We start from the raw sequence: 27,069 nt of genomic DNA, 5'->3' as shown, positions 1-27,069 counted from the left end.
TCGGTGGTGCTATCCACAATGCAAATGGCGACCTCCTCCTCCTATGTAGGCCCCCTTGGCAACTCTGACTCCACATCAGCGGAACTTTCGTGTCTGTTACATGGTATCAAAATCTTCTCAAGTCACCTCTCGGGTCCTCTCTGTATTGAAGGTGACTCAAAGGTGGTCATTAGCTGGTGTGCGAGTTCCATCAGGCCCCCGTGGCGTCACTGAGATATGTTTTTGGAATTATGTAATTTATTTTCCCTTTTAAACTGTAACTTGAAACACATTCCCCGCTCTGCTAATCACTTGGCAGACTCCCAGGCCAAAGCGGGCATTTCACTCCAATGCCTTGTGTTGGGGGTAGGCCCCTGGACCTAGGTTTGTTTGTTCGTTTTCCTTTTTTATCAATATACACACTTCTTAAAAAAAAATTACTGGTACTCTTCCCGATATAACTGGACTACATGAAATGTCTAAATTACTCCTTACTTTATAAATACTGCCCCTCAAGTTGGAACATATATATCTAGTAGTCTCATGTTACATTTGTTCGAAACTCTTGCCTACCCAAGGCTTTAGTAAAGACATCACCAACTTGTTCGCATGATCGAACATAGGGAGTATCAACTTCCTTTTTCATCACTGCATCTTGAACAAAATGGTAGTCCATTTTAATGTGTTTGGTCCTCTCATGAAATACTGGGTTGCAAACAATAAAAATGGTAGCTTTGTTATCACTATACACATCATCGGTGCATCAATCTATTGATTCAATTCTTGAAGAACTGATCTCACCTATTTTAGTTCACTAATTGTATGAGCCATTGCTTTGTACTCAACTTTAGTACTAGACCAGGCTACTACATTTTATTTCTTGTGTCAGTGGCATAGATTGACCTTCCAACTAATCTACGAAATATAGTTTTGTCTTTGAGTTCTTCACTTTGCTTATCATGAAAGTCATTTCCAACTTCCATGGGTGTCTCTACTGTCAGAGGTGGTTCCGGTCCACCTCTCTTAATTAGGTTGGCTTTCCGCACTTAAACGACTAGTTTTTTAGGTTGTATTGGCCAGCCTCTTGACATGGTATCAGAGCCAGGTCCGGCACGTCCCGCCTTCGAATCCCGCGGGGAGGTAAGGGGCGGGGTGGGTGTCAGAGATGGTTCCGGTCCACCTCTCTTGATTAGGTTGGTTTTCCTCACTTAAACTACTAGTCTTTTAGGTTGTATTGGCCAACCTTTTGACATCTACTGGCTTCCACCCAATAAACCATACTCCTGTAGCACGTCTGTAACATATTTTCTTTGTGTTAACATAATGCCAACTCTACATCTAGCGACTTCTATCCTATGGAAGTATTTCAGGGAGCCCAAATCATTAGTTTGGAAATGATTAGTCAGTTTCTAGTTTACTTCTTCAATACCTTGCACATCACTACTTGCCAAAACAATATCATCAACGTATACAAAGACTACAATCCCATATGACCTTTTCATGACAAATAATGAATGATCACAATGGTTTTGCGAGAAACCGAAGAATATTACCACTTGGCTGAATTTCTCAAATCATGCCCTAGGGCTTTGTTTAAACCCATAAGTTGCCTTCTTCAATTTGCATACCTTTTCCATCTTCCTTGAGCAACATACCCAGGAGGTTGTTTCGTATAGACTTTTTTGCTAAATTGCCATACAAAAGGCATTTTTAATGTTAAGTTGGAAGAGTGGTCAATTTGTTTAACATCAATGGATACCAGTACATGAACAAATGTCAATTGTACAACTGGAGAGAATGTCTCAAATACATCAATTCCATACGTTTGAGTATATTTTTTGGCAACCAACAGAGCTTATATCGCTCATAGATCCATCTGCTTTATATTTAATGCTGTATACCCAATGATAACCCACAACTGTCGCACCGAAGAACGCCTCCATCTCAAGATCCATAGCATGCTTCCATTGAGGAGACAAAAACACTTCCTGCACACAAGAAGAAATAGTATAGGACGATAATGACAAAACAAACTACTTGTATCCTGTAGATAAGAAATCAAAGGGAACAAAATGGGACAAGGGATGACGAGGAGATAAATGAACTCCCTTACGAAGAGCAATCGGAAGATGTAACTCAATTACCTTAGGATTTAAGGTGAAGAAGATGCTTGAGCCTCTGAGAGAGAGGGAGTTGTGGCTTGTTTGTGACCATGTTGCCTTTGCTGATACACTTGCAAGGTTTTTTTTGCAATAATAGATTATGATGGACAAAGACATCTTCTAGCAACAACACCTGGAACTGTGTTTGATGAAGGAGTTACTATATCAGAAGTAGAGAAGAATGACACATCCTCAAAGGAGGTTACATCAGCAGACACAAATGTTTTCCTAAGAGAAGGACAAAAACATTTGTATTCCTTTTGTGACCTAGAATACCTAAGAAAGACACATTTAATCGCACATGGTGAAGGTTTATTTTTAGAAGTACCAAAAACATGGGCAAAACATACACAACCAAAAATTTGAGGTGAAAATGAAATTAATGTAGCAGAAGGATTCAACAATTGGAGAGGAATTTGATCCCAAAACATAGATGAAGGTATTTTGTGAATAAGAAAGCATGTGGTAAGTACGACATCTTCCTAATAAGTTTGGGTACCCGCATATGAATATGCATTGTCTAAGCTATTTCTAATAAATGCCTATTTTTACGTTTTGCTACTCTATTTTGTCGTGGAGTCAAAACACATGATGACTGATGAAGATACCATGATGTTGACAGAAAGTAGTAAATTGATGAATCATGAATTCCAATCCATTGTCAGTACGAATAATTTGGAAAGATGCACCAAAGCGGGTTTTTATTTCATTATAAAAAGTTTGAAAGACATCAAAGACTTCAAATTTCTTCTTTTGGAGATACACCCAAGTAGTGTGATTGAAGTCATCAATAAAAGAAACAAAATATTTGTAGCCAAAAATACTAGGAACTGGACATGGTCCATACATCAGAACGAATAATTTCAAACAAATTAGAACTCTTTGTCTGACTCATTGAGAAAACACTTCAGTGATGCTTGCCTAATTGACACGACTCACATTGGAAAGATAAACTTGAATGAAATGTAGGAAATAATTGGACCAACTTCGTTGGAGAAGGGTGGCCAAGTCGTACATGCCACCAGATGGGTGAAATTGCAGCATGAAGGGTAGGTGAAACAGGTGTAAAATTTTGTGATGGGCCTTCCAAGTGGTATAGTCCTCTCTTACGCACAAAACCTATCATCTTCTTCGTCGTGAGATCCTGAATCACAGTGAGAATGATAGAAAGTTACACAACAGTTTAAAGACTTAGTAAGTTGATATATAGACAATAAATTATGAGGAAACTTAAGAACAAATAACACAAATTTAAGGGGCATGGATGGAGTAGGTGTGACATTACCCAATCCCTAAATAGGGACCAGTAAACAAAGAAGACGTACATGACATGCTCCTGAGTCAGTTACCCAGGAAGACCCAGGACGCACATGTACAACTGACATGCCTGAGCTGGCAAAAGTAGTGGGAGGAAGTGGAGGTTGTGCAACAAAAGTTGAAGAGGACAGTTCTATCACCTCATCCTTCATTCCAGCGTTGTCCTCTATCGGAACCATTTCTCCCTTGCCTCGAACACTACCTCCACATCCTCAAGCAAACTTTGATTGACCAAAGGAATTAAATTCAGATGCACTAACATTTTTATTATCCTTGTTTCTTTTGGACTTAATTGTGGTCTCTATCCGCATAACTCCGTTAAAAGCTGTGGAGAGCAAGGGAACATCATCTTAGGCTAGCAATTGAGCCCTGACTGTGTTAAAGTCTGGTCCCAACCCATCTAGAAACTTTGCAACATGCAATTGTCCTTGTTGCTTTCGATGCTCTTTTCATCAGTAGTGAATGGGTGGAACTTGTTGATCCCTTGCAATATGCCTTGTAGTTTAGCATAATCATTCGTGATAGTTCTCTACCCCCTCTTAAGATTGAGGAGTCTAGCATACAACTCATAAACGCGAGACAAATTACTTTCTTGTGCATATAGTGATTCTAAGGACACCCACATCTCCTTGGCTGATTCACAATTCATTATCTGATTTCATAATCTCAAGTCCATATTGTTTAGCAAAGAAGTCATTACTTTTTTTTTTTAAATGATGCTGAATTTTATTAAGACAAAAGCTCAAGAGATTGTTGGGAAGAAGTTCTAAATTTACAAAGGGGGGAAAGCTTCCCAAACAATGAGAGATTGCTGGGAAGTTCCGAATTTAGCCAATTTATCAGCCAAAGAGTTGGCTGATCTAGGAATGAGATTCTAATTACAATGAATAGAAGACACAATGTGAGCAATACAATCGATGATAGGCCAGTGACGGCAAGGGGGAAGCTATCTTTTGAACACCAACTGATGATAGTCTTTGAGTCTCCTTTAATAATTAGTTTGCCATGGAGATGTTCCTTGAAGATTCAGAGGCTGAATAGAAGAGCACTTACTTCAACAGTATTTGAATCGGCCATGCCCACCAGCCCAATATAAGAAAGAATAGGATCTCCATTGTTGCCTCTGAAAACACCACCTGCTCCAGCCGGCCCAGGACAGCCAATAGCACTACCATCAAAATTGAGTTTGATGTAGTCGCAAGGGGGAGGATCCCAGAAGGCCATAACCGGAGTTTTGCAAGGGCTCGTCATATGAGCGATCAACTTCCAGTTTTCCCGAAAGGAAATACCTGATAGAGCGGCAAACTCCTTTTTGGTATGTAACCAACTCGAGATAAGGCCCACAACATGTGAAACTGTATTGTCCGAGGTGCTAGCTTTGGAGTTGAATCTTTGGTTATTTCGCTCGAGCCATAAGCACCAAGGGATATGTGCAAGACATGCCAAAAGAATTAACTTGCCCAACTGAGGAAGGTGGATCGCCCTTACCATCTCATAGGTGGCGAAGAGGACCTCATGAATCCCCATTTGGAGCCCTATCTTTTGAAAAATCTTCATCCAGACTTGCCAGGAAAATCCACAATGTAAGAGAACATGCTGGACTGTCTCATCGCATACTGCACAGAGGGGACATGAACGGTCAGGGGTGGCGAAGCCTTTTCTATGAAGGTTGTCAGGTGTGAGAATCTGTTCTCTGATAGCTGACCACACGAAGAACTTGATTTTTCTTGGCATAGAGAGCTTCCAAGCCAAGTTTGCCTTGTGCTCATGCATACTATAGTCTTGCTTTCTGATATGAGAGTAGGCAGAAGCAACAGTGAATCGGCCATTAATGCTGGGCGTCCAAGTCAGTTTGTCAACTACATGCTCCTGGATAATAATATTGTTTTGTCTGGATAAGTGAGAGCAAAAAGTCGAAGTTTCCTCATCATTTAGTCCCCGGCGAAATGGGAGACTCCACGACTGATCCCTCCATGAGTCGGCCGCTGAACAAGAGAGGTCTCTAGCCACCCTAGAGAGCCCCGGGAAGTCCTCCAAGAGGGGGCGGGGGCCGCACCATTGCCTGTGTGAAAGGAAGTAGCATCTCTGAATACTGGGAGGAGCTTAGCAACAAATTCATTATTTGACTGTCCTTTACTTCCCAATCATCTGTAAGGGGAGTCAGAGGATCATCTTTGATAAACTTTGACTTTCTTTTGGCCTTAAGATAGATTCAAACAGATTTGGACCAACTCAGATAGTTTGTATCCATCTATAGTAATCAATATGGAATCTTTCCCTTCTGAGCTCCAAGATTCTGTTACGGGAGTATTAATTTCAATAGAGTCAGCCATAGATAAAGGGAAAGCTCAATCAAGGTCTCAATTTCACCTGTGTAGTTGTGTAGACTTGGTGGGCCCCACAAACCACAATTAAGGTTTTGTCAAATAATCACGCAAACACCCAATAGTATGTAGAAAACTGATTGTAGAAATTCCCACCAAAGAACACCAGAATTCACAAAACCAGGGCTGACATCCGCCTTTTAGAGGATGATGCAGACAAAAACAGACAGTATTGGAGTTTTATGCACATTGAGAATGGGAGAATCCCAAGCAAAGACCCCCTTGGGGCACTAATCAGGCATAGAACTACTTAACTCGCAATAGAAACCATTGACCCAAGGGTTGTAGCAGAAAAAGAGAACTAAAAATCAAAATTTTAAGACCAGGCAAGACCAAACCTTGAAATTCCCTTTTTTGAGATGACTTTGTATATAATAGATGGAGAGCGGATGCTTCACTGGCTTGCAATCAGGACCGATTGCTTTGATACCAAGTAAAATATTGAAGAAAGTAGGGTTGAGAGTGAGAAGAGATTAAGAAAAGAAGAAAGAGAGAGATTGGAGAAGAGTGTACAGTTCTGGATAGTGGGGAAAGCTCGAGCACCCTATCCCTCTTTATTAACTTAAGTGAGTTTAGAGGAAAAGGCCTTTCTACCCCTCATACAAGTACACCTTATATTCTATAGATACATGTTCAAAAGTTGTGAAAATTGGACCTTAGACAATTACAGAATTCCTGAAATTACTGGTACTCTCCCTGATATAACAAGACTGCATGAAATGACCAAACTATCCTTTACATTATATTTAACAATATATATACTGAGAATAATAAAAATTTCATTTACAAGAAGGAAAAGGAGGATTAGAAAAATACAAGAAGGCTGCTTAAGAACAGGCCAAGCAGGAAAAGAAAGCTAAAAACCAACAAACTTTGAAGACCTACAGTAGAAATGAAAAGCAAAATTACAAGAGAGTCAACTTGTATCAATTGGATACGTGCTACTTCTTCAAGATGTGTAAGTGAGACACCCATCCTGGCAAGATTATTCACTAATCTTTTTATGCTTCTACATTATGTTACCAGAGCAAGTAACGATTTTTATGTAAATTAAGAACTATGTTACGTATATGCTAGAATCCCCGATGTGATTTGAGATCTGATGAAAACCACCCACTCGCTATAGCCGAATCTTCTACAACAGCAGATGGAAAATTGTAGTTCTGCTTAACAATCTTTGATCCACAAAGCAAAGCCCGAAATTCGACTGCAATAGAATCACACTATCCAAAGGGAGCAAAATATAAACTCATGACCTGTCCCCGATAGTGCTGTAGGATATCTCCACCCTTTGTAGGGCTCAGATTCCCTCTAAAACTCCTGTTAAAATTAAGCTTTAAACACCCCTCTAGGAGGGAAGCTGCCACGGCCATTCCCTACTACTAGAATGAACACAAGCTGCTACCTCTTGCTCATGAGATCTTAAGAAATCACTAGTCAATTGCTGAAATGATGGAAGCTCTGTGATACCCTCAATAGAATGTGAACAATGCTTAACTGTTCTAACATTTCTTTCCTCCCACAGAGCCCAAATAGCTGCATAAAAAGCTATCTACCATAAATGTTTCCCAGGTTTAGCTAATGTTCTCTCAAATATTTGCATTAATAGATCTAAAACGAGTTAGGAATAACAAAAGGGTAACTAAACTTCCGCAATATGGTAGTCAATACAGCAAAGGTGATCAGGCAAGCACGAAGATATGGACTCATCTTTAGAAGAATTCACATTGACTATCCGGGACTACCTCCACAACGAAGTTCATCAGTTGTACGAATCCTATCTTTAACCACACCACACTAAGTGTTTAACCCTATGAGTAGTATGTAGAATTTAGGATCCCATGAGAAGGACTCTAGGTTAACGTGGAAGAAGAAGGAGATAAGAGAGAGAAAAGAGAGGAAGGAGAAGGATGTGAGAGAGGAGAGTTTGGATTAAGGGAAGGAGAGAATGTGTCAAGGGAGAAGAGAGGGTGGCTGGACGATTTCTGGAAGAGAGGAGAAGGCTTGAATACCTTACCTCTTAACCAAAGCTCTTATTTATAGTGTTACAATGCCCTTAGGGCTAAAATTCAATAGATTAAAAGACATAATTAGACAACGTATTTATATCTTTATGCCATTCTTATGGAACTTATCATAAATTACCACTTTGCCACTCCTTTGACGTGTGGGCTTTTAGCCTTGAGCCCATATTCCAACACTCCCCCTCAAGCTGGAGGAGAAAATACATCATAAATACCCAGCTTGCCACATATATAAGATAGAATTTTGGATGTAACCGGTTTGGTGAGGATATCAGCTACTTGCACTTGAGATGAAACATATTTAAGAGAGATTATTCCTGCTTGAAACTTTTCCCGTATTAAATGACCATCTACTTTAATATGTTTAATTCTTTCATGGAAGACTGGATTTGACGTAATTTGAATAACTACTTGGTTACCACAATGTAGTCCCATGGAGCCTCCTTTATAAAATCCCAATTCGGTAAGAAGAGTCTTTATCCATAAAAGTTTACTTACAGTGTGAGCCATAGCTCGGTATTCTGCTTCAGGACTAGATTTTGCAACCATGTTTTGCTTTTTTGCTTTTCCATGTGACCAAGTTCCCCCCAACAAAGGTACAATACCTAGATGTAGATTTTCTATCATCGGGTGATCTAACCCAATTTGCATTTGAGAAGCCTTCTATATTGAAGTGCCCATGTTTTTTATATAGCAATCCTCTTCCTGGAGCACCTTTTAGGTATCATAGTATTCTTTCCAAAGCTTGCCAGTGAGTAATTCGTGGTTTGTGCATGAATTGACTTACCATGCTCACATCATATGATATATCTGGCCTGGTTACCGTGAGATAGATCAATTTTCCCACAAGTCTTTGATATATGTCAGTGTCAACATCTTCTCCAGTTGTAGCACACAATTTTTCATTCACATCTATAGGTATATCAACTAGTCTATAGCCCTTCATTCCGGTTTCTTCAAGAAGATCCAAGGTGTATTTTCTTTGAGACAATACTATCCCATGTTTTGACTGAAGGACTTCTATACCCAGAAAATATTTGAGCTTACCCAGATCTTTAGTCTTGATCTCTTGACATATCATATTCTTCACTTCTTGTATACTATGAGCATCATTCCCGATCAAGATAATATCATCAACATACAAGGCTAATAATATCTTCCCTTTGATAGTAACTTTAACATATACTGAGTGATCAACCGAGCACCGATGAAAGCCAAATCGTAAAAGCGCTTGACTGAATTTATAAAACCAGGCCCGAGGGGACTGTTTAAGCCCATATAAAGATTTATTTAACCGGCATACAGACTCACCCTCAACCACATATCTTGGTGGTTAGACCATATAAATTTTCTTGTCGTATATCACCATTTAAAAATGCATTTTTTATATCAAATTGATATACGGGCCATGATGAGTTACCAACAATAGATAGGATGATACGTACTGAGTTCAATTTTGCAACTAGAGAAAAAGTCTCTTCATAATCTTTCCCATAACACTGAGTGTAACCTTTTGCAACGAGTCGTGCTTTAAGACGAGCAACCGACCCATCTGGGTTGTGTTTCACCGTAAATACCCATTTACAACCAACCGGTCTTTTCCCTTTTGGGAGTGATGCCACTGACCAGGTTTGATTTTCATATAATGCATGCATTTCTTCATCCATAGCCGCCTTCCATCCTGGATGCTTCAGGGCCTCCTGATAAGATTGTGGAAAGGAAATAGACGAAAGAGAAGCAAGAAACTTAACAGAATATGGAGTTTGATTGCTAAGCACTGATGAAGGTAACCTATTGATGAGAAAGCATGCTATAAGAATGACATAAGGCCAATTAAAGTAGGGTACCTTCATGGAGTAGAGGAGGCCCCGAGCAATTTCAAGGAGGTGGCGATTCTTTCTTTCAGCAACACCATTTTGTTTAGGGGTATAGGCACATGATGTTTGATGAACAAGCCCATTACCCTCACAAAATGATTTAAACTCATTAAACAAATATTCCTTAGCGTTATCGGATCTATGGATTTGAATTTTCTTCCCAAATTGCATCATTACCATTGCATGCGAGTTTTTAAAAATAGAAAGAATTTCTGATCGTTCTTTAAATAAAAACAACCAAGTCACTTGGGTAAAATCGTCAACAAAAGTAACATGATATTGAACTTGAGAAATGTTAGAGACCTTTAAAGGTCCCCATACATCAAAGTGTATTAATGCAAACGGAGCAGCACTGATAGTTGTAAGACGAGGAGAATATGTCCTCCGAATATGCTTACTTAATTGACATGCCTCACAATTGAAAGTAGACAAAGATTTAAGAGATGGAACTAAAGAACGAAGTGACGAAATAGATGGATGACCAAGTTGGTTGTGCCAAAGTTGAGCCTCGGATGTAGTGGATGAAATAACAGCTACTGGTGGAAGAGTAAAATAGTATAATCCCCTTTTTTTGCCAAACACCTGTTTCGTAGTTAGATCCTGAACCCTTGCCAACCACCTTGGTTTGGGAGCCATTTGCAATAGTGATAAATTTATGAGGAAGACATGGAGACAATGAATGAAGCATGTGTTTGTTACCTGACAAGTGTTCGGAAGCCTCGGAGTCAATGATCCAAGAGGAAGGGGTTGAAGAGGAAGAAAACATACCTGAGGCAATGGTAGTGGCAGCAGTAGGTCCTGGTGGAATAGAGGACTTCAATAAGGATTTCAACTTTTGAATTGTAGCATAGTCTTCCGCAGTAATAGTCATATTCCCGGAAGGAGAATCAACCCTTTCCTCCTTTTTCTCAACATTAACTGAGGCTGGATTTGTTGTGGTCCAATCAGGTTTGCCATGGAGTTTCCAGCATGAATCCACAAGTGTTTCTGACCATTACAGTAAGTGCACAATCGAGGCTTAGTGCGGGAATGAGTCGGACCCGTTCGACCACCCCTATTGCGGCCTCCTCTTGTATTTCTGCTGCGTCCTCGGGATTGGGATGATGTACCCCGATTACCAAAGAACATAGCTGAAAGAGCATCAATCGGAGAAGGAGAAGATGGATCAGGAATCCGTAACAATGTAGCACTGATGTCATCAAATGTGGGAGGAGCAGAGGAACTAAGAAGTTGAGTCTTAGCCACCTCTAGATAAGGCTTAATATTGGTAAAGGCAAATAGCTGCTGCTAGGGCCTCTCGTTGTTTTTCTTGAACAACAATGTCGGTAGAGTATGGTTGAGTAATTTTTCATTCTTGGAGAAGGCCACGAAACCGGTCCAACAACTCATGAATATTATCTCCTTGTTTGGTTGTCAGCATACTTTGGAAAACATCATATACTCTTTGCAAGGAGGCAGTACTTGAATAGAGCTTAGCACATGTGTCCCAAATATCCTTGAATGTTTCCAAGTGGACCACATTGTTAGCTACATGCTCTTCCATGCTGTTAATAAGCTAACTGATAACCATGTTATTGTTTTTAACCCACTTGTGGTAGGCTTCATCTTCTTCATCAATCGGATGAGGGATTTTGATAACATGACTGAGAAGGTCATGAGTAACGAGAACCCTCCATACCGTTGTGACCAACTGAGGTAATTGGAAAGACCTCTTAGTGGAATTGTAGGAATTTGGAGTATGTCACTCTTATTACTCATATGTCCACTCTCCATGTTGACGCAAATCAACTGTTGAGGTCAATTTTCAAAGGGCTTTTTCAAATAACAATTATACAACGTGATTTGAAGCACCCGTAGACCAAATTAGCTACCAACGAAAAATAAGTAGAGAATATTTTCACGAGAATAAACACCAAATCATGGAAAAAATTTGTGCTTTTGTCAAGTGATAATAAGAACCAGTCACTACTCAACTTCTCTTATATTTATCTAACAAATAGAGAGAAGAGAATAGATGCAACTCTCATCCTTAATCCAAACTCAATCACAAAACCGAGAGCAAATTTAGACAAGGCCTTTCTTGGCAAACTGAGAGCAATTTCTTGGCAAAATAATTTCCAACTCATGGGAATACTTCAACAAAAAAATTCAATTGCTGAAGTTCAAAAGTAGAAATAAACAATAAGAATAAATAAATGCTGGAATTCTAACTAAATGACGGTCATCCAACAACATAACCCAATCCCATGAGTAATGTTAGATTATAGAATTGACAACAACATATGCTGGAATCCCTGATCAAAGATGTTTGATCCAAGTTACATAAAAGTAACTGAATCCAAATAATAAACAACAGAAAAAAACAACTTTTGATCAATCATGTAATTTTGCTACAAGATGATCAATACTATAACATCCTTTTAGTCATAAAAGATAGATCTTCACAATGTTTATGAAAATTATCCTGACTTGATGTGACTCAAGAATTCAAGAATAGAAAAAAATAGAAACGTAAAGAAGGAATATGAAAAAAAATAAACAAACTTTATCTATCTCTTCATGGCAAAACTCCTCCTATAAACAACTTCTTGAATGGATGGCATAACTACTTGAATAGGGATCCTAAACTCCAAGCTCTGATACCATGTAGAAGTTAGGATCCCATGAGAAGGATTTTAGGTTAGCGTGGAAGAAGAAGGAGAGAAGAGAGAGAGGATAAAGGAAGGAGAAGGACGTGAAAGAGGAGAGTTTGGATTAAGGGAAGGAGAGAATGCATCAAAGGAGAAGAGAGGGTGGCTGGACGATTTCTGGAAGAGAGGAGAAGGCTTGAATACCTTACCTCTTAGCCAAAATTCTTATTTATAGTGTCACAATGCCCTTAGGGCTACAATTCAATAGATTAAAAGACATACTCAGACAACGTATGTACATCTTTATGCCATCCTTATGGAACTTATCATAAATTACCACTTTGCCACTCCTTTGACGTGTGGGCTTCTAGCCTTGAGTTTGTGGCTTGAGCCCATCTTCCAACATATTAAGACATTTCCAAACCAAAGCTACTCACGGGGTGCTTGTCTTGACCTTACTTGCTTTGTACAAGGACGCTTTTTCCCTTGTGGGATGAAGATGAGGTGAACGCAAAAATTGCAGGGTTTGGGGTAAGGACCCTTAAGGTTTAGATTACATATATATTCCCCTACATTTTTGTGATGTTATCGCTTTAAAAATAAAAACCAAATGTAAAGAGTCAGTGAGGGTAGCTTAGGGGAAAGAGAAATTTGACCCTTAGTTAGCAAATTATGTTTATCCCTTAATTATTGAACAAATTACAATAAGAAACAAAAAAAGAAGTGAAATCTTATACTCTTTTGAGGGCATAAATGGAACTTTTGGAGGACGAGGCAAGCTTTGCAGGCTGAGTTATGGATGGGGTGGGGACAGGTTTTGGGGATGGAATGTTTAAAATGAGTAGAAGAAAGAGGGAACAAAGAGATTTGAGAGGGAACAAGAGTAGAAGAGAGGTGAGAGAATTGTGGTTCTGCTGCAGAGAAAAGCAATCTCTTTAAGGGTAAAAAATCAACACCTAACCCTGTTTTATTTTTCACTTAAGTAACGATTATAAAAATACCAGAAATACCCCTCTCACGACTAACATATTCTTTATGACTCCAGATAAGAATAACATAATATAAGCACTTCAACACTCCTCTAATGAACCTAAGAGGGAAAGTAATTAACTTAACTACCCACAAATACAATGACCAAACTGCCCCTTGGGTTATACAATATTCAACAGGGTGGCAGGGATGGGATTGAGTTAGAAATCCGACCCCCTTAGACAGGGTTTGGGGATGGGGTGGTGGGGCAAGGTCGGGTTTCCTGAACCTCAACCTTGAGCTAACCCATTGTCCTCCCTGAAATTCAGCCTTTGCAAGCTTCTTTTGCAGGGTGGTTGAATATGAATTTTGATGGTAGTTTTGAATGAAATCCATGACCTACAGGAGGACGTTGTCCATAACTCTTCAGGTGTGCTTGGCCCTCTTTGGGTCTTGTGATTCTACTGTGGACTGAGGATTTTTCAGCTGCATAATATTCCCTCTCTTGTAGAAGAAGGGGGTTCTTTAGTTGTTATTGGCTGGTTTTCATACGGTCATGTTCTGTCTATGGTGATTTTGGTTGATTGATGATGAAGTCTTGAAAATTTGTGAGCATTGGTAGTCTCATATTTGTCAGAAGCACTAATGGGGTGGCCTACTTATTGGGCCATTAGGATGTCTTGCTGCAATGTCTTGTTGAGGGTGATGCTCATCCTACTGTAAGCTGACATGAGTTGTTATTGTTGTTCTGATTTCGCCAGATTTGTCTTGCTTGCTTTCCTTTTTGAATTTGACCCCTGACTGTTCTTTTTCTTTGACAGAAGTTCTCTTTTTCCTCTCTTCTCCTTATTTCATTCCCAATATTCAATTGTAATCAACTTTTATACATTTCTAGCTTGAGCACTAGTAGTTTCTTATCTGATAGCTTATTTTACTTAATAGAATTATAATTGCTTATGTCATGGATTAAAATGTCTCAAGGGATAGACAATCCTCAATTCAGGTTTTTAGGTGCTCCCTTTTCCCTTTTTGCTTCAATAATGTTTGTTGCTAATTCTGAAGAAAATACTGAATGCTGAAGCTAAATGTATCTGTGCTTATGGGTTTTCTTTCAAGTTCTGCTACATTAGCATTTTGTTGAAATAATTCATTTAAAGTGTACATTATGTGTTTTCTCTGATTTATGGTGGTTTTACTGTTCCTCTAAAAATTTGATCAGGACCTACTGAAATTGGAGAAACTACATGAAGAATTAGTTGTGCGTTATGGAGGTCAACCTACTTTTGCTCAATGGGCTGCAGCTGCTGGACTTGATCAGAAGACCGTAAGAAAGCGCTTAAACTATGGCATTCTTTGCAAGGACAAAATGATCAAAAGCAACATACGGCTTGTTATATCAATTGCCAAAAATTATCAGGGTGCAGGCATGAACCTCCAGGATCTTGTTCAGGTTTCTCCTTCATCCTGCAACTGTTTGAAATGCATCTGCCTTTCAATTATATTGCTGTAGAATTTCCAGAAGTGTCGAATGAAATGCATTTTTGCATTCTTTTGGCTAATTCAGCTGGTTTTCAATGTTATATTATTTAACTCTAAAAATTAAAGATCTATACTTTATCTATCCAGTTTGGTTTTCTTTCTTACTTCTTCCTTTCCTTTAACTGTATTATTCCTTTTTCAGGAAGGGTGCAGGGGGCTGGTAAGGGGTGCTGAAAAGTTTGATGCTTCTAAAGGGTTCAAGTTCTCAACCTATGCACACTGGTGGATTAAGCAGGCGGTTCGAAAGTCCCTCTCTGATCAGTCTAGGACAATTCGATTACCAGTAAGTTTCTGTCATCTGATCAATGTTTTTATTTGTTTCTTTCAGTTTGACTCTTAGTGACTCAGTTGAATTAGAACTGCCATACTAGTCAAAGATTTGTGATTTCATGCTACTTGTACATAAAAGTGCATTAAATGAAAGCTTCTGATGAAGTTCCAAAGATTTGTGATTCCTTTCTTCGTATAGGTGACAGTGTTCTGAAAAAGAGGAAATGTGTTCTTTAAAGATTTGGTATTGATATTAGTTACATTTACAATGAGTGGTTCCTCATCATTGTTGTCATCATTGTCAAAAATCCTTGTTTTCACTATGTTGGGATCACCAAACTCAAATAAGGAGTAAGACAGGAAAAAGAGGACATGATGAGAGTGGTGATGCAGATAGACAAAGGTGTTTGCTTTAAAAAAAAAGAAAAACATAGAAAAGGTAATGGCTAGATTAGATTCAACGTGTCCTTTCTATCTTCCTCTTCTTAATATAAAATCTTTCTCAATGTTTTCAAAGAAAAAGATTAATATTCAAGCTGACATTCTGCCGTTTTTTATTGATAGCCTAATTTTTAAGTGACCAAAGAGTGATAAAGATTCACTTGCTGATGTGACCTAACTGCCGCTTCAAGCTTTGTACATAGGTAACAACAACAACAAAGAAAGAGACTTGGGTTGTGGCTCAGTGGTCCTATTATACGAATGTCTTGGGTTTGGGCATCATTAGACCCGAGTGGACCAAGTATAAGCCTTGTTGGATCGGGCCCAGTTCTATACCAGAATTACAGGCCACATAGGAGGCTTATTTCTCAAATACTATAACCCAACAACACTTCTTAACTCGTGGGATTATTTCCACTCAACACTTTCCCTCGCGTTTAGGCTTACATTCAATGAGCCTGATGTAGGCATAAACTCAAAATGGAGCACAAACTACCACTATTGGATTGAGCATGTTTCTATCCTAAAATGACTAGGGAATACGGAGGCGTATTGGTCAATATTATAATGCAATAACACTTCTTAATTTGTAGGACTATTCCCACTCAACAAATCTACTGTAATAAAACGACAAAAAAAAGAAAGAAATGTTAAAATATAAACTCAGGGGGATTTTGGTTATTTCATATTTTATGTTTTTATTTGAAATAATGTCTGTTAGGTAGGCAATGTCTTCATATGTCTATGGTTCAATTTCATTCATTTTAAAGGTGTATTTTAGGACATATGTAAGTTTATGTTTTGAGGGGTACTTTTGTCTTTTATGTAAAAATACTTAAAACCCTGATTAAAAGAAAAGGGGGCTTGAGGCACACACTCCAAGGTAGCAGCTGCTGCTTCTCTCCAAGCTCTTCTTCTCTTATTTCTCTTCTTTTTCACCCAAATATCAAATTTTTCATGGTATCAAAGCAAGGTTAAACACTTCTATGGCAGATTTCTCTCATTTTTGTGGTTCTTCTGTCAAATTTCACAACCCTTTTGAAGGATCTTTCCAGATTTCTGGACTGGTAGGGTAAAAACTTCATTTTTACTCTTTTTCTGCCTGCCATAGCCTCTTGGCTCATAGCTACTACTCTTAATTGAAAGATTATTGGGGTTTTGAGTCATTTAATGAAACCAATTTGAGAAATTTCTTCAATACTGCCTGTGTCTCCTTCTACTTTGTTTGTGTCATCATCAATTTTGTATGCGTGACCTAAATTTCATGCAATTTCAATTCCTGGTCTTAATTGCTGAGATTGATTATTTTGAATTGGAAATTTATTGGGATTACTGCTGAATTGCCCTAATTGGTTCAATTGTGGGGCCCACTTGACTATGCAAACATAAAATTTTGGGAAATGGTTCCCATTTGATTGGTTGACGCATTGTTGCACTGAATTATGGTAGTTTGTTGTGTTTAATTGCTGAATTCAACACGCAAGTTACTGTCCAGAGGACCAATGAGGGCTTTGATGTGAAATTCTCTCAGCCTATTCAGATAACTATGATCTGATTGAATGGATCGAATTATGTCAATTGGTCATAATCAGTTTTGATGTATTTGAGGACCAGAAGGATGACCAAATACATAACAGATGACCCTACTATACCTATTACTCAGGATTGGCTGGCTTAAGACAATTTAGTGATGACTTGGTTGGTCAACAATATGGAGTCACGATTTAGTGACTAGATTTTGAGTTGTAGTACTGCTAAGGCAATGTGGACTATCTTAACATCTATTTTGTCTCGGGAAAGTAACTTATCAAGAATCTATGAGTTGTATGTAAGATACTTTAACATGAAGCGTGGCAGTAGATCGGTGACAAATTACTTTACTAACATGAGAGGAGGACTACAGGAAATCAACACGTTCCATCCATTTGCTACGATTGTTGGAGACATCGTAAGAACGAAAATCAGATTCAAGTGACTTGGTTTCTAGATGGTTTGGACTCTGATTATGATGCCATTCGAGCTCAGTTGTTGGCCAATGAGGATGTGACCACCCTAGAGCATGCATTTAATAGTGTTTTTTGGGCTGAAGGTGGAGTAGTGAGTAAAAATGACTTAGGTGGAAGTTTCTTAGATGCAATTGCTCTTAACCTCTAACCCTCTACTGGCAGATTTGATGGTCAATTTCATTGCGGTAATAATAGAGCTAGAGGTCGCTTCTTCTCTACCCGTGGTCGTGGTCGGAATGATAGGGGGGATAAAAAATGTGTTCACTGTGGTAGGTCAAACCATATTTTTGAAAAATGTTGGGAGAAATTTGGTAAACATGCATGGGTTAAATCTATAGTCAAAGAACAAGACGACTCTTTTCCCAATGGCTCTTATGAAGAAATTCAGCTGTTAGTATAGCGACTGCGCCAATTGACTGCATCATCTGCATCATCTGCATCATCTGTAGTGACTCATACTTCATCCTCAGCAAGTGCCACAATGGCAAGTATAGGTATGACTGCATTGAATGTGTCCCATTCTCCCTCCTAAATAATTGATTCAAGAGCCTCTACCCACATGTCAGGTATGTCTTCCGTATTTCAGTTCATTAATCCGTCTTCTTCATATCGTAGAGTTATTTTGGCTGATGGGTCCACCTTTCCCTTTCAGAGAGAGGGTAATGTTCACACGACCCCACAGATATCAGTAGACTCAGTTCTATTTGTTCCTAAGTTTCTTGTTAATCTCTTGTCTGTGAGTCACATTATTAAATCTTTAAACTATTTTGTAACTTTTTATCCTACTACCTGTGTTTTCCAGGCACTTGCAGATGAAAAAGATGATTAGTTCCGGACATGATAATAATGGTTTTCCAGCGGCTCTAGATGAGTGAGGTGGGGTAGAGGGGTGTCTTTTGGAGAAAGCTTGCTCAGAAGCGGGTAGTATTCTGGATTGTCTCACTTGCATACCCCAGACTTCGTGCCGTGCCATTTTAGGTAGTGGTCACGTGTGATCCAACGAGGCTAGAGGACGTGTCATGAAAACATAGGCTAATCACAAACTGAGAAATTGAAAGGACAAAGACCAAGTATAAGCTTTATAGTTTCCTTAACTTTCCTTCAAAATTTGCCTGAGCTGTTTATTACCTGTTTTCACTTGCTGCAGTTTGCAGTGCTTTCAAAAGGCCAAGAAGCTTCCATACTTGAGATGTCTATTGATGCTACAGATTGAAGGCTTGGCCTGCTGCAACTCATGCAAGGGGAATTACCTGAATATGCTGGGATCCATATAGGCCTATCCTCCCTTTAGTTTTCAAGAAATGAGTTCTCTAATAGAGCTAGCAGGCTTGATAAATTCACCTCTTCCATCATTAAGAGCTCTTTTTAATTGAAGTTACAGCTTTTATTGTGATCCTGACTACTATTTTTGCATTTTAAAAAGGTGCTGATAATATAAAAATATATATATTTAAAATGAGTTTATAGTTTTTTGAATGAGGCAAATTTAATTGGTGATGAATGAGAGATACAAGTGAAGGGAGAAAACAATTTTTTTAACATCCAACAAATTATATGGATCATGTGGTTAGGCTCATCAGAGGTTTGTTTCATCAAATAGATACTTTTGATAAATAAGTTTTGGTCTTCAGGAGGCTCTTTTGTTTCTTATTCTTTCCTTCCCCAACTAAATAATTTCTTACATTCAACAGTACCACATGGTAGAAGCAACGTATCGGGTAAAGGAGGCCAGGAAGCAATTGTATAGTGAGAATGGAAGACATCCTGACAATGAAGAAATTGTGGAGGCAACAGGTTTAACAATGAAAAGGCTGACTGCTGTGCTTCTGACTCCCAAAGCTCCAAGGTCACTAGATCAAAAAGTTGGGATCAACCTGAATTTAAAACCATCAGTAGGCACTCCTTTCTTAACAATTTTCTTCATATGTTGTTTTCTTGTTATTTTTATTTTGTCATTTGTTTAACTGTTTCTTTCAGGAAGTCATTGCGGACCCAGATGCTGAAACAGCAGAAGATTTGTTGATGAAGCAGTTCATGAAGCAAGATCTGGATAAGGTTCTAGACAGTTTAAATCCAAGAGAGAAACAGGTGATTAGGTGGAGATTTGGACTGGAGGATGGACGTATGAAAACACTACAAGAGATTGGAGAGTTGATGAGTGTCAGTAGAGAAAGAATCCGGCAGATTGAATCTTGTGCCTTTCGAAAACTCAAGAATAAGAAGAGAACCAAAAATCTTAGACAGTATGTCCTTTCATGAGAGGCACCTAGTGATAACATGGTTGCCTTGTCTTTTCCTGTCTACTCCGCATGCTTGTTTCGTAATCTATTTATTTCTTCTGTTTTTGTCTTGTAAAGCATATTTATCGTGTTCCAAATCCGCTAGAGGTGCATTGCATTTCATTCAATGAAAGCAGCTGGCTAAGGGACTCTAAGATCCTTCAACTGTGATTTGGTTGTTCTTACCTTCAATTACTTGTGCATAGTTAATCATAGGACGAGTTTCTTTGCTACCAGTTTGCTTATCAATCTGAGACACGAGTTTTAAAGCATTAATTCTGTATCCTGAAATGAGAATCACGATAAAGGTTGTGCATGAAATATATACTGCAGTATATTGTTTCTGTTCAATTGGCACTTCAGTGAGATGCAGTGCCGATTGATCTTTTCTTGTGCATTAATCATAGCACAAGTTTCTTTGCCGCCAGTTTGCGTTACAATATCAACCTGAGACACCGGGTTTTGAAGCATTAACTCTGTAGCGTGGATTGAAAATCACGATAAAGGTTTTGTAATGAAATATTTACTGCAGTGTATTGTTTCTGGTCAATAGTCACTTCAATGGGATGCAATACCGAGTGATCTTTTTTTAAGATTAAATTAGAGCTTGGTGTGTTCTTACAAGTAGGAGAAGGTAAACTGTCTTCAGCATGTAAATGTAACAAGGGATAGATTCTGTTATATTAAATGCTTTGAGAACTCTTCATGCCTCGGTCACCACCTTCATGAAAATGCACACTTACGTGCAGGATGGTGATTGAGATACATACACAGCTTAAAGATAAGGTGCACATACAAGGAGTTAAGGGAGCACAAAAATTGCTGCCTAAGCTTTCATTCCTGTAACCCTGTCTCTTTTGCTTTCTTTGGTAGGATTGACCCAGATGAAGGAAAACTCTTTGGGTGGCTGCGTTTGTTCTTTTATTGTTTTGAGATGTTATTATTAATATTATTGGTCATTCTTAATTGTAGATTCTCAGTAGAAATGATCGTTTTTTCTGGGCCCTGGCGAGACGGCTTGTGTGGTATCTCACTCATCTACCTAGGCTTCACCCTGTGCAACGCCAAGTAGGCAACAAGCCGATACCCGACCAACATCAGGGCCATGATGCCAACATCTATCCAGAGGTGCGAGAGCCCCACGGTTCTGACTGCCGGAAAATCCACCACTCTACACTTGATTCCTCCTCCCTTTGAACAGTCATAGTAGTCGTGCTCCGTAAATTGAACTCCGAGAAGCAGCTTGAAGCAGTAAAAACTGTAGCTCAAGTACTTCAACCAGACGATGAAAGGAGGGATTTCCTGTACGTAGTATCCCCCTGCAATGAGGAAGACTAGAGTGGTGACAGAAGCCAAGGTGGTTGACTGCTTGACATCCATGAGAATGGCTCCAATGGCAAGACCCAGGCTCTGAGAGACGAGGACATTGTAGAGAACGACAAGGAGGGAAAGGATGAAGGTGATAGGGTCGGGCTTGAGTCCTCCCATCCAGTAGATAATGAAGACAAATGCCGTAGGGAGTGCCAGCTCCACTGGAAGATCTCCCACAGTCCGGGCCAAGAAGTAGGATGAGAGGCGGTACATGCCAGAGGACCGTTCCTTGATGAGCATGGATCGTTCTTGGGGGAACGTAAAGACGGCATTGTAAAGTGGGAAGAATCCCCAGAAGACGGAGAAGAAGAACAGAAGGGCTATCTGGGTAACAAATGAACAGCAAATAATAATAAGAATCCGTGAATGAATGGTGTTGCTTGAAAACAGTAAAATCGGTGCTAGAGTAGCTTCCTTACTCGATCTTGGATATGAGAGGGTGGCGTGTGCCACCATAAGAGACCCCCCAGAAAAGCAACGCTGATGACTTGGAAGATCCTGAGCCTGTTGAAGGCTTCGTACCTTCGCTCTTTCAGCCCTCTCCTGAGCAGAACCGTAAACTGCTGCCACCAGCTTGTGCTCCATTGCTCCATTCTTGCCTTTGGGTCCCCTGCTTGATCCCAATGGATTATTCATCAGCACTGTCGTTCGCAGCATATATATCGTCTCGTCATATGGTAAACGGTAAGGATGTCATTACTTACTCGAAAGACTTTCTCTTGCGTAATTGTAGCTGTTAGCTTCCGTACCACAGAGCTCGGCCTTCAATCTTGTAGCAATGTTTTTATCATAGGCAGAGACGAGAAGTTCCTTGACCGTTCTTTTCTCCCTTTCTGAGAAGCTCGTATGGGAATTGCTCAAGTCCGTTGTGGCAACTTGAGAATCCGGTGCAATCCCTGCATTTCATATTCCACATTTTGATCCAGCAAGACATGGGCACTTTGAAAATGAAGTGGAAAATGCAAATGAATTATCTAGCGAAAGTGAAGTGTAAAATATTTTTTCTTTGTTAGTATGCAAAGATAGAAAGTACAATGCAAGAGTGTAGAGAGAATTTTTATTAATAGAATATTTTGATAAATTCTACTGTTATAACTTTTTCTTTTTTATTAATAAATTATAAAATAGATTTTACCTTGTGATAAATTAATAAATAATAAAAATTAAATTAAAAGTAATTAATTAATTAAATATATCACAATAAAATAATTAAAATTACTCTTATTAGATTTTAATAAATGAATAAATAATAATAAATAAATAAATTTTTTTAATTACTTAAATATACAATAATAAATAATTAAAAATGCTTACTTCTATAATACCAAAATAGTTTATCAAAATTTTATTTTGCAGTATCTAAATTCTTACTCTTAAATTAGTAATTAAATATAATATTAATCATCATTATTTTACATAAAAATATATTTTATTATATAAAATTAGTATGATAATTGAACTTAACTTTTTCATTTATAAACTACGATAGATTTTAACATGTGAACAATTAATAATAATTCAAATTAAATAAAAATATATATTTAATTTAATATATAATTAAAAAATACTTACAGAAATTTCGGGTTATGAGAAATTGAGAGAAATTTTAGGTGGGAGTTTAGGGCTTAGAGAAATTGAGAGAAATTGAGAGAAATTTAAGGTTGGGGGTTCAAATTGGGAGCGACCAGGATGAGAGGAGAGAAATTAGGGTTAGAGAGAGGGTCAAGGTTGAAATGTTAGAATTAGGGTTAGGTTATGAGAGAGGGGCGACGAGAAAAACCGAGAGGGGCGACGTCCAAGGAAATCAGAGAAAGAGAGACGGCAGGAAAAGAGACACGACGGCAGAGGTGATCTAGAGGGGCACAGTTGAAACAAAGAGGAAGAGAGGGGGTTGAAACAAGAAGAGAAGCTGAGGGACGAGGACGCAAAGGAGAACTGGAGAGAGAGTAAGTAGAAAGATGAGAGGCGATTCACGACGAGTAGATAGACAGCAATCAGATTGATGGACAACGAGCGCGGGTAGAGGAGATCTGAGAACAAGTGCAGGTAGAGGAGAGTGGAGAGCGGGAGGCAGAAGAGTGAAACGAGGAGAGGGATTGAGGGCTGGCCACTTACCCAACACACTAACACTTTTGGGGTCTCTCCACCCCCCCCCCCCCCCCCCCCCCCCTGTAAAGGTTGACTTTCACTTATACTGTTAACATGAAAGAGTTCTATTCACGGCTCACAGGGTTCTGGAGTTGGATCTTGGGCTTGCACACGGAGTGCGGGGGATAATTGTGGTGCCCTGATTCTAAGGTGTAGAAGAGGATGAGGTTCGAATTTGCTGTAACAGCAGAACCTAGCTTGTAGAGAGTGACAACGAGAAGTGCCGTTATACTCGATAAGGAGCTGACTTTTATCAATTAATAAAAATAAAATTATCTTCGTTCCCTGGGCCTCAATTTTTATAAAATAAATAACTAATTAGGATTTCATGCTTATGAATAACGACGTGCACAGATGGAAAAAACACTACCCTCGTCCATGTGATTTCTAAGTTCAATTGAAGAGGAAGAGTGGCATGGATTAAATCATGAAGAAAGTAAGAAGAGGAAAGATGAAATTTCAATTGCTGCAGTGGATAGCTGGTTGCCAAAGCACAATGGGCAGTGATATGTGGATACGTACCGTTGGCCAGGTCGAGCATGAGATCAGCAGGGTTGACGGTGACGGAGGTAGGAAAGCCAATGGATGCGAAGTAATCCATGGCAGCGGAAGCCCTGCCATGGTATATGGGGCATCCCCCGGAAAGGAGGACGACCTTGTCAAACATGTGGTAGAGGCGGCTGGATGGCTGGTGAATAGTGGTTATCACGGTGCGGCCTCCGCTGGCGAGCTTCTTCACGATTGTTATTATTCTCTGCGCCGTTGTGGAGTCCAAGCCAGAAGTGGGCTCGTCCAGCAGCAGGAGGCTCGGATTGAGCAGCAACTCCTGGCCGATGCTCACCCTCTTCTTTTCTCCTCCGGAGATTCCTCGAAAGAAGGGTCCGCCTATCATGCTGTTCCTGCAATGATTCAGGCCCAGTTCGTGTATGACCCCTTCTGCCTGCTCCATTTTCTCTGCTTGGGTCAGGCTATTTGGCAGCCTGAGCAAAGCTGTGAAGACGAGGGTCTCAGTGACGGTCAGGTGTGGGTAGAGCACGTCGTCCTGGGCCACGAACCCGGTGCGTCTCTTCATGGCGCTTGAGAACGGTTGCCCGTTGTAGGTGATCTTTCCCGAGAGCTTCCCACCGAGCCTTCCGCCGAGGGCTGTGAGCAGGGTAGTCTTGCCGCTCCCTGAAGGACCCAGCATAGCCAGTATTTCGCCGGGGCATACCAACCCCGTTATCCCATTCAGTATGGTCTTCTCGCTTGAAGAGTTGCTCCCATCGCCGAAGCACCACCTCCTTCTTTGGTTTCCAGTTTTCACTTTGTACACCACTTCCTCGAACTGCGAACAAACACCCAATCAGCTACAACAACACACTGAAGTAAACTAGAGGATTATCTTTTTGCTTGCTCGTTAATTAAGATAGAATTAGAATTGAAAGTATACATATTTAAGCAGTAATTAAGGGAGAAGTGATAAAAAAAGAGCTGAGTTGGGGCAGGGCTGAAAACCAACCTTGAGGGTCACAGGGTAGTTTGCTAGACGTAGAGCAGCAGACGGTGGATTCAAGTGCGCTGCCGTACTGGCAGTCTTGGCCGGGTATGCAATGACACTGGTGGTACTTTCTGTGGCTTCGGCCATGGTCGATTCTGTACTGATCTGGGTGTCTACAGCAGTAGCAGATTATGAAACTTTATGGTTGTGGTGAGGAGCAGCAACCGCAGAGGCAGCCGGTTGGAGAGAGGACTTCAACAGTGCTCGAAAGAAAGAGACAGAGAGGGAGACCGGAGAGAAAGAGTTTTCGACGTCTAAGGGCTTTGGGTCTGATTGAGAGGTCCATACTTCATCGCTACAGCCATAGATATAAAAGTAGTAGAACCAACAGAGAGAGAGGCAGACGGACGGGGAGGAGGTCGCCCTCTTTCGCTCCCTAGTGCCTCCGCGACTACGACTGCGACTGCAACGACTCTCCCTTCTCCCCGCCGAAGTCTTAATGTATATGTAATTATGCATGTCATGTACTGTGTAGTTCACAAGGCACAAAGAAAGGGGGAAAGCAGGGGCGGCCCCACTCCTGCAAAGGGAGGTAAAGAAAGCAGAGAAAGCAAAACAGCGAACCTTCAAAGAACGGACTCCATACAAATTCACACTTTGTCCTTGCCGCTGCTTTGCCCCTTTACAAGTTGCTTGAGTAAGCGTGTAAGCATTGTGTTAGATGAATCCCATGCATTGAGTTCCAGTTCTGAACTTGGTGTCTGCCGTGAAGATCACAGACTGTTAATAAGTGTTGCTGGTCTGGTATGTCCAGTCCCGGTTGAGAGGGCTCAGGCTGAAGGGGTGAAGCGTGCATGGCATGGCCCACTCCCACCCCCATGCATTGTAAATGGTGCAAATTTGCAAATTCTCGCATTAGGGCCAGGATGTAAGAGATTCCAATTCTCCTCTACTTTGTCTGCTTTTAATTAAAATAAGATTGCTGTGGGTCTCCACTCTCAGACCTCAATCATTTTATTACCGTCATTCGACTCGACTCGTTCCTTTTTCAAACACCATTTAGGGCTCTCACTCGAGAACCAATTTCTTAAAATCGGGATTCATCATAAGACTGACTTAATCGAATCATTACCTTAAAATTTAAAAAGCAGCTTTGAGGAAACTAGGCGGTTGATGAAAGGGAGAGTGGCCACGGGATTGACGATGAGGACTTGTCCATCCTTCGACACCTGTGCAAACTCCAAAGTATACTTGTATTAAAGTAAAACACCCCTGGGAGAGGGAGGGGAGGGGCCGAGGGGGGAGAGGGCCCCTCAAACCTTCAAAGTCTTCAACTCAAAAGACAAAGAAGAGACGAGACCTCACTTTGACCAAACCGCGGAATTAATTTCGTTGATCACCCTTTATGCTTATAAAGGAAAAGTATGCATAATGCATTGACAAGTCACACCCAACCAAACAGCGAGTACACTACATTATTTAAATCGTCACCTTGATATAATGATATACGATCATCATCATCAGAAAGGAGACCATAACTTAGACACAGTGTTAACATATAATAATGTGACGAGTGATAATGGAGGCCGCAGGCCTGTAGCTGCATAAACAAAGATGATAGACATGAATGATGCTTTCTTGTTTGAGAGAAACGAGATATTCTGGTGTAATGACTGTTGAATATGCTTATCATTATCGTTATTTTTATTAGTCTTAATATTCGACAAAGCCCAAAAGGAATTTCAATTTGAAAACACCAAGGTGGTAAAGGGGAGATGCGAGATCTCATGCTTTAAGATTGAGAAATCATTAAAGCGTGAAACATCGATTCCAACTGGTGGGTCACCCCACTGAGATTTTGCCCGGACCAAAGCATAACTACCAATACTTGGTAAGGTCATCTGCACCGCGGAGGCCGTCAGCATTGTGGTGCAGCTGGCCGGGCTTCCTCAGGGTTATGATCTGTTAGCACATAATCTGTACACTTATAAAAATATATCTCAATGTAATGAATAATGTGAAAATGAATCGTAGTGATTGTTAGAGATTCTAACACAAACAAACATTTGTATGTACAATGTTGTTGAGTCACTTGGCTAATATAGGGATGCTGAGTTCTTATGATTCATTGTTATATTATTTCTCACTCAACACTTTCATTCATATTTTCAGGGGTGCATCCTGATTTTGTTTCAA

The 27,069-nt window shown here is 39.9% G+C and overlaps 2 protein-coding genes across 2 annotated transcripts in view; one reads left to right on the top strand and one right to left on the bottom strand.

The window, feature by feature from the left end:
• LOC137934509 (RNA polymerase sigma factor sigB-like) overlaps window positions 1-20,048 on the top strand; it is a 30,228-nt gene extending 10,180 nt beyond the window's left edge. The window contains exons 4-7 of the mRNA XM_068778895.1: window positions 14,562-14,792; window positions 15,024-15,164; window positions 19,290-19,490; window positions 19,576-20,048. Of these exons, the coding sequence (XP_068634996.1) occupies window positions 14,562-14,792; window positions 15,024-15,164; window positions 19,290-19,490; window positions 19,576-19,857 (855 nt within the window). The 3' untranslated portion in view covers window positions 19,858-20,048. The remainder of the gene's footprint in view (window positions 1-14,561; window positions 14,793-15,023; window positions 15,165-19,289; window positions 19,491-19,575) is intronic.
• A 482-nt stretch (window positions 20,049-20,530) lies between these two features.
• LOC137933975 (ABC transporter G family member 14-like) lies at window positions 20,531-25,327 on the bottom strand. Its single transcript, XM_068778133.1, has 5 exons — window positions 24,895-25,327; window positions 23,919-24,720; window positions 21,953-22,144; window positions 21,668-21,858; window positions 20,531-21,572 (listed from the first exon to the last, which is right to left on the bottom strand). Exons 1-5 carry the CDS (start codon window positions 25,018-25,020, stop codon window positions 20,916-20,918), a joined length of 1,968 nt encoding a protein of 655 aa, XP_068634234.1. The 5' UTR covers window positions 25,021-25,327; the 3' UTR covers window positions 20,531-20,915.
• Window positions 25,328-27,069: the final 1,742 nt, after the last annotated feature.

The sequence above is a fragment of the Aristolochia californica genome, unplaced genomic scaffold (genome assembly GCF_029961685.1).
Source record: "Aristolochia californica isolate CCGP_79_NKW_82.1479 unplaced genomic scaffold, dmAriCali1.0.hap1 SCAF_6, whole genome shotgun sequence".
NCBI lineage: Eukaryota > Viridiplantae > Streptophyta > Magnoliopsida > Piperales > Aristolochiaceae > Aristolochia > Aristolochia californica.
The sequence above is the reverse complement of the archived record's forward strand: the minus strand, read 5'-3'. Positions and strand labels throughout refer to the sequence as shown.

Excerpts from the sequence above, each read along its gene's own strand:
- LOC137933975 (XM_068778133.1), bottom strand. The coding sequence starts at position 25,020 with ATGGCCGAAGCCACAGAAAGTACCACCAGTGTCATTGCATACCCGGCC. Across the intron at positions 24,721-24,894 it reads ACTACCCTGTGACCCTCAAG|TTCGAGGAAGTGGTGTACAA; the intron begins GTTGGTTTTCAG and ends GTTTGTTCGCAG. Across the intron at positions 21,573-21,667 it reads CCTCTCATATCCAAGATCGA|ATAGCCCTTCTGTTCTTCTT; the intron begins GTAAGGAAGCTA and ends TTTGTTACCCAG.